The 6,566-nt window shown below is 46.3% G+C and overlaps 1 protein-coding gene across 2 annotated transcripts; it reads right to left on the minus strand.

Annotated features, from left to right (window-relative positions):
- Nucleotides 1-230: 230 nt before the first annotated feature.
- Nucleotides 231-6,088, minus strand: LOC127333474 (PHD finger protein ALFIN-LIKE 2). Of its 2 annotated transcripts, XM_051359859.2 has the most exons (6): nt 5,849-6,088; nt 5,712-5,744; nt 5,400-5,622; nt 2,577-2,738; nt 822-945; nt 231-723 (listed from the first exon to the last, which is right to left on the minus strand). In XM_051359859.2, the coding sequence occupies exons 1-6, from the start codon at nt 5,952-5,954 to the stop codon at nt 469-471; spliced, it is 903 nt and encodes a 300-aa protein (XP_051215819.1). In that variant the 5' UTR covers nt 5,955-6,088; the 3' UTR covers nt 231-468. The 2 variants fall into 2 exon arrangements, with proteins under 2 accessions (XP_051215819.1, XP_051215817.1); XM_051359857.1 differs by lacking the exon at nt 2,577-2,738 and having other exon boundaries at nt 5,849-6,085.
- Nucleotides 6,089-6,566: the final 478 nt, after the last annotated feature.

Below are 6,566 nucleotides of genomic sequence, written 5' to 3' on the forward strand. Positions count from 1 at the left end.
CATCCTTCTGTTAAACGTTGAGACACATACATTCCAGAGCTAACATATTGAAGTCGGCAGTGTGTTCAGTCAAATACTCCCTTTTTTGAGGGTCAACAAGGAGTCCTCCACTCCTCGGCTCCTTCAGAGATGAATAACCAAGATAATGTTGTCGATTTGCAAAAAAAAAAATGAAAAGGCAACAGGAGACAGATTGTGAAAAGGGGCAAGGAAATGATACCAAAACAAGATGGAATGAACGAATTTCTTATAAAATTAAGGCTACAAAGAACAGCATCCATATCTCAAGGAACGACAACATTGAGCAGTTTATAAAACCAACTATCATGTATGTTCTTTCAACATCTAGCACAGCAGAGCGCAATATGGATGAACAATTCACATCTGCTGCAAACCTGGACTAGAGGAGAAGAGTATTGTTTCATTGATCAGCTGAGTCAGCAATGGGGGGCCAGCAGCTCCGTGGTTTTATTGCCTGCCTTTCTTGGAGCTGCAGTCAGGGCACTTGTAGTGCTTTATGTGCTCAGCTTTCGCTGGAGTTATCCTCACGCACTTGCCATGGAACCACCGCTCACAAATATCACAACCAATCCAGAACTCACTTGCATTGTAGCGACCACCACATGTTCCACAGAGAGTCTCGCTGTGTTCATCGTCGTCCTCGTAGGCATCATCAACAACAGCTGGCCTCGAGTTCCTTGTCTGCATATCATTATTTGCTCGCTGCATAACAAAGTTAGATTTGAGTTTCTGGAAGCAAGGAAAACAATTGGACAACAATGTTTGACATGAGAAAACTAATAAAAACATTGACAAGGCACCTTAGCCAATTGTCTGGATTTGCCACTATTCTCAACACCAGATTTATTATCCCTGTTGTGCTTACGTTCAGACAATGATTCAAGCACAGTTGCTTGGTCGTTGATCATGCTGAATAAGCGCTTCCTGATAAACAAAGCAAATCACTGATTCCAGGAAAAGGATGAGGTTGAAGTTTTCAAACAAAAAATTTCAATACCATGAAATGAAACCTTTTTTTAGCTGAAAAATGTAGGGAAGCCCCAACAGTAAAATTTTATTTAAAGAGATAAAATATGTACAAGAGGAGAAGAAAGGAGGGAATGTACAAAAGGGCCTAGCCCTGGGCATAACCCAAAGAGGACTACACACATGGTATATTAAAATGATGATGGGTGCACACAAGTGGCTTTCAATCAGACACCAAGTACTCCACACATGGTATATTAAATAAGGTTATTCACGAAGATTTAGTGCATAGGCAATATATAAGAATTTTGTTTCAACTGAAAACAATAGTTTTTTGCCTAAAAAGAAAAACTGATTAAAGACAAACTTGGATATTAATAGACAACTGGTCAGCAAAATGTATTCCAAAAGCAGAACAATCAGCCAGAAATATGGTAGACATATTACTAACACTTCATCTGGAAAGAATTGTGCAATGAAGAAACTCGATCGTAATTTACCAAAATTCCCCATGAGATAGATGCTAATGGTTCACCCAACAAGACTTAAAATTAGCATTGAGAATAGTGTAGGATAGGTTCCCTAAACAATAAGTGTCTATGAGCAAGAGTGCTCCCTATGTTTTCTAGAGGGATTACTATTAAATTCAGGGCTGGCTCTACGCAAGACAAAAACCTATAATAGTACGAAGGAAGGACACAAGTATATTGTTTTAGCGTTTTGTAGAACCTAGTAGAGAGACGTAAAGCACTACCGTAAAACAAAACAAAAAATCACCACTTCAACAATATAAAACTGAAAGCATGTGAAGAGTACTGAATTGATTGTGGAACAAAAGGAGAAACATGTCTAAAATATTAACAGTTCATCCTAAAGCATCACAGGAAAATTACTATTATGACTGACTAAAATATTAACACCCTTCAGTAATCAGATTTTGTAAAAGAACAATAGAAAAAAAGGCAATTATTGTGAGAAAACGGAATGTTTAAAACTCTGCTAGGATACTGTTTGAACAATCTGGTGATGTGTCTAGTACTTGTACAAAGCATCAAAAAGACATTCTGTCATTTCACGAAAACTAAACTGTATATTTTACACAAACCAGACTTGAGAACTAGAAATTCCTCTTTTTTTTGATTGTAACGTTGTAGACAGGCTCTTTCTTTTTATGGCAAATTAAGTAAGCAAAACTGAATGGAGGAAACTAAGCAAATTATATGCCTAAACTTAATAGAAGAGAATAAATGGAAACCAGCAGACCAAATAGCATTGAAGCCCTCCATAATAACATCAGAGAAAATTTAAGTTGGAGCCATGAATGAATATTCGAAAAAACAGAAGGTTTCTACTTGCAATTGAGAGATCACCGTGTCTCAATTTTCAAACACATTCACTGTCAACTTCCATAAAAACATGTAAACATCACCAGAGGCTTCCAAACTGCTGATAAGACACCAGCTTGCAAACTTACGAATGTTACACATCCAAACTGTAACATACTCAAAACTGATGACAGAAAATAGAGATTTTATCATTTATCTCGAAATAAATGAAGTTTGAAACAAAGTGTAGCAAGTAGTATCTACCATGTTAGAGCATCTCCACCGGCTTCCCCAAATAGGCGCCGGCAGGTGCACCGGCACTGCCGTATGAGGGGCGCCGACATAGCATCCTCCATTTGGGGAACAGGTTCCCACACCGGCATCCCCCAAACCGGCGCCCCCAAAATCTTTTGTTTTCCTTTCATACTATTTTGAAACAATATTCCAATCACATAAAATTATTCATATAATATTTTAACATAGTTTAACACAAATACAAAGGAAATTATTCGTATAATAATTCAAATTAAATCATGTGTTGTTGGCGGCTCCTCTCCTCGCCCACGATTGCGCACTGCCTGAAGTTGAACATGAACACCTGCATCTCGGATTTCTTGATATGCATGTGAAGGAAAGCAACAAATTGTTAGGTACATGCTCTACTTCACCAAGAGGCCCCTGATAATCAATCATTATCATGCATAGGTTCGTCGGCGCTCGCTAATGATCATGTTGTGCATGATTAGACAGGCGTTCATCACCTCCCACATCTGAGACTCAGACAAAGTGAGAGCAGGGCGAAACGCTATTGAAGCACCCTAAAAGCACACTCAACATCCTTGCGAGCTGCTTCCGGGCATGTCACAAAATAAACGTCCATCTTCGAAGCTGGAGCCGGGATTGTCTTCACAAATGTATCATGGATAGATACCATCAGCTAGATAGTACCTTATTGTATGCGTGGCCGAGCTTCTCCCTCAGCTAGCCAGCTGGAAAACAGCGGAGAGCGTTGCAGCACATTGATATCATTGTTTATTCCTGCCATGCCAAAGAAAGCATGCCAAATCCAGAGGTCATGGCCTGCCACCGCCTCAAGAATGACACTATCCCTTGCCAAGAGAAAGGGCAATTATTCCAACCCCAATGCATACAGCTTCCTAGTATCCTAGAAAACCCTCGGGCTGCATTTTGTTGTTCCATCTTCTGCCCTTGGTCCTCTCAAATAATCCCCACCAAACACCGCTATGACGGCTCGGCAAAACCTGTAGACAGTCTCGACTCCGCCATGCGCAGGTAGTCATTAGCTGTATCTGGAAGGAGAGCAGTGCATTTCTAGATTGAGGACAAGCCCGACAAACCTCTGCAATCTTACTTGCTCATGAAGTAGTCATCGTACTCCGTGACGCTGAAGACTATCTTCATGAACAAATCCTTGTTCATCCTAAACTGGCACCAAAATTCATTCGGCGAATGAGTAGCATCGTCGGCGAAGCAGTCACACTCAAGCAGCATGGCGTCGGCTTGACAATGCCAGTCGACGTTCTTCCTCTTGCCTGGCCTTAAACAGCCGCGTCGAGGCACGACCAGGCGAACGCGAAGGAGGCTCGTCAAAATCAGCTACTGCTGCCGCCGCCGGACAGCGGCGGTGCTCTCCTCCTCCATGAACAGCTGCACCAACATCTCTTTGTCGCTGTCCATCGCAGCAATCCAAAGAACACATTGCGAGCGAGCAGTTGGGCGTTTGGGCGGCGGTGGCAGCGACCTCCATGGTTTTCAAGGCGTCCAAGCGGTTTAAGGCGATGGGGGTGCCTCAACGCCTAGGCGCTTAAAGCGTGAAGCGGGGCGATGCCTTAGTTAATTTTTTAACAAATATGGTGATGAATAATATGGCAGCTCAAACTGGCTGCTGCTGTCTGATTCCTGCCCAACCTGCCCAAAGCGTCCAAAATCAGCCAAAGCGCTGCTTTGCACGCCTTAGAGACGCAGTAGACGCCTAATTTTCCTAAAGTGGACGCTTTATGTTGCAGTCTAAGGCGAGCCCGACGCCTTGAGGTAGCAGGGCACCCTGACGCCTAAGCATCGCATACGCCTTAAAAACCATGGCAACCTCTATTCTGGCCGAAAGAGCAGTGGCCGGTCGTGGGAGTGGCAGCGGTGTCGATGGCCGGCGGTTTATGGACAGGCGGGGTGGAAGGCTAGCACGGGGGAGCGACGGCAACAGCGGCGATGGGTGCGAATCGACTCAAGCAGGGCTGGGAGGAGAGGGAAACCGGCGCGTCTAGCTGGCAGAAGGGCCTCGCAAGTGCTTTCCTACGTGGACGAGGGTGCCGGCGTGCCCGATTCGCGCCTTTTGCAAAGGGGCCAGCACGGGGTTGCCAGCACTTCTATTGGGCTCGAAACCGCGCGGACGCTTTTTAGGGCACGCCGGTGTGACCGTGTGAGCCCAAAAAACCACGCCGGCCCCCAAATAGCTATCGGAGCCACCAGTGGAGATGCTCTTAGTCTTTCTTCCATGAAATTTAATACACCTTCCGCTGTATTCTTGAAAATTAGTGTAGCAAGTAGTATCTACCATGTTGTAAAAAGAATACTATACAATCCAGAAAACCACGGTGCCAAAAGACATAAATTTCGTTTCATCCATCAAAGATAAGGCTTGTATTTGCTCAAATAAAAATAAGATGCAGGCTTGGAGGATAAAAAGCTAGAGAAAAGAGGAAAAATATATGGACAAAGAAAAACGCTTGCATACACAGCGGGAAACATACAGAGACAGAGAATAAAGCTGCATACAGAGCGTGAAACTGGCCCCATCCACAGCACAAAGAAAAAAAAAGGGCGGGGACAGAACGACTGAGGCATAAGGACACATGCATCAGTTGAGAGTAAATAAAATAAGCGATCGCACGAACACTAAAGTGCATTACACAATGAACAGAAGAATCTTGATCAACAGTACGCATCAGAAGAAGAAGAAAAATCGCCCCCTCCTGGAGGTTATCTTTCGAATGGCAATACCAATCAGCACTGAGCTAAGGCTTAAGAGTAGAGTGAGCTCCACCCTATCTGATGGGGGCAGGGCCGTACCTCTCGTTGGCATTCAGGCGCGCGCCAAAGAAGAAGGCAACGGAGAGCAGCCACGAGTCGGAGTGTACGGCGACAAGCGATAGCCAGTCGCGGCGGTGCATCCCGTCCCTGGCAAAGTTGATACCTAACGCCGGCTCCGGCATCTCCGGCGGTACCTCCTCCGCCGGAAGCGCAACCTCCCAGCTCCCGTTGGAATATCCGTAAAGGCATAAGTTCTCCTTCTCTGCGGATCAACCCAGAAACCCAATCAAATCAAACGATAACAAGAAGAAACGAACAAATTCGAACCCCTCAGATCCGATCCGATTTTACCTGGGTCGCAGTACCCGAAGAAGTCGTCCACATCTGCAGGAGCCACGAAACCAAGCGGGTTGTGGTGCCGTCGCGTTAGATCAACACACAAGAGAAGCAAGAGAGATTGATAGGGGGACGGAGCCGGTGTCGCTTACCGACGGTCAGGGCACGGACGAGTGCTGTTCGGCGGTTGTTGAAGTCCTTGTAGATGTCCTCGACGGTGCGAGGAGCAGGGGAGACGGGGGCGGTGGCGACATCCATCGGCGGGGGCACGGTGCCCGGCGGCGCAAGAAGCAGTGTCGGCGACTCCGATGTGAAGGGAGCTAGGGTCGAAGCTCTGACACTGGACGGAACTTTAAGGTAAGGGATGCGGTCCACCGTCCACGGGGGGCGTGACACGGTGGAATAGGGATGACGAGCCGGGTTGGGACCCACCCGGTCGGTGCCTTGATGATGGAGGATTGGAGGCTTCGTGGAGTAAATCTTAGAGAATCTCCGCCCGCGTTCCTCAAAGCGTTCTCAAACCGCGCCGGATTGAGCGTTTAGGGGACGTGTTTTGTTCGTGTCGTCTTTGGGGACGTCGCGCCCCAGCCGTATCCCCAAACGCCGCCCCCAATCAAGAATTCAAATTTTGCATTCAAAAGAGATCGTTCCTGCCGATCAGAGTAGCGGCGATCATATTACAGACCATATAGTGCATGCTAAATTAGAAGAAGGGGTTGGTCGACGGCGACGTATCCTGAGTCGACGCAGGCCCGTCGATCACGACGACCTCGTCGCGATCTGCCTGGTGCTGTGCATGCTCCGTCTCCTCCGCCGCCGTCGCGTAGGCCGACGATGGTGTAGCAGTCGAAGACGCGGCAGCCGGCTCTT

The sequence above is a fragment of the Lolium perenne genome, chromosome 2, assembly GCF_019359855.2.
Source record: "Lolium perenne isolate Kyuss_39 chromosome 2, Kyuss_2.0, whole genome shotgun sequence".
In the NCBI taxonomy this organism is placed as follows: domain Eukaryota; kingdom Viridiplantae; phylum Streptophyta; class Magnoliopsida; order Poales; family Poaceae; genus Lolium; species Lolium perenne.

Coding starts and splice junctions, on each gene's coding strand:
- LOC127333474 (XM_051359859.2), bottom strand. CDS start 5,954: ATGGATGTCGCCACCGCCCCCGTCTCCCCTGCTCCTCGCACCGTCGAG. Junction 5,623..5,711: donor CTTCGGGTACTGCGACCCAG/GTAAAATCGGAT, acceptor GTTGATCCGCAG/AGAAGGAGAACTTATGCCTT. Junction 724..821: donor AATCCAGACAATTGGCTAAG/GTGCCTTGTCAA, acceptor TTTGTTATGCAG/CGAGCAAATAATGATATGCA.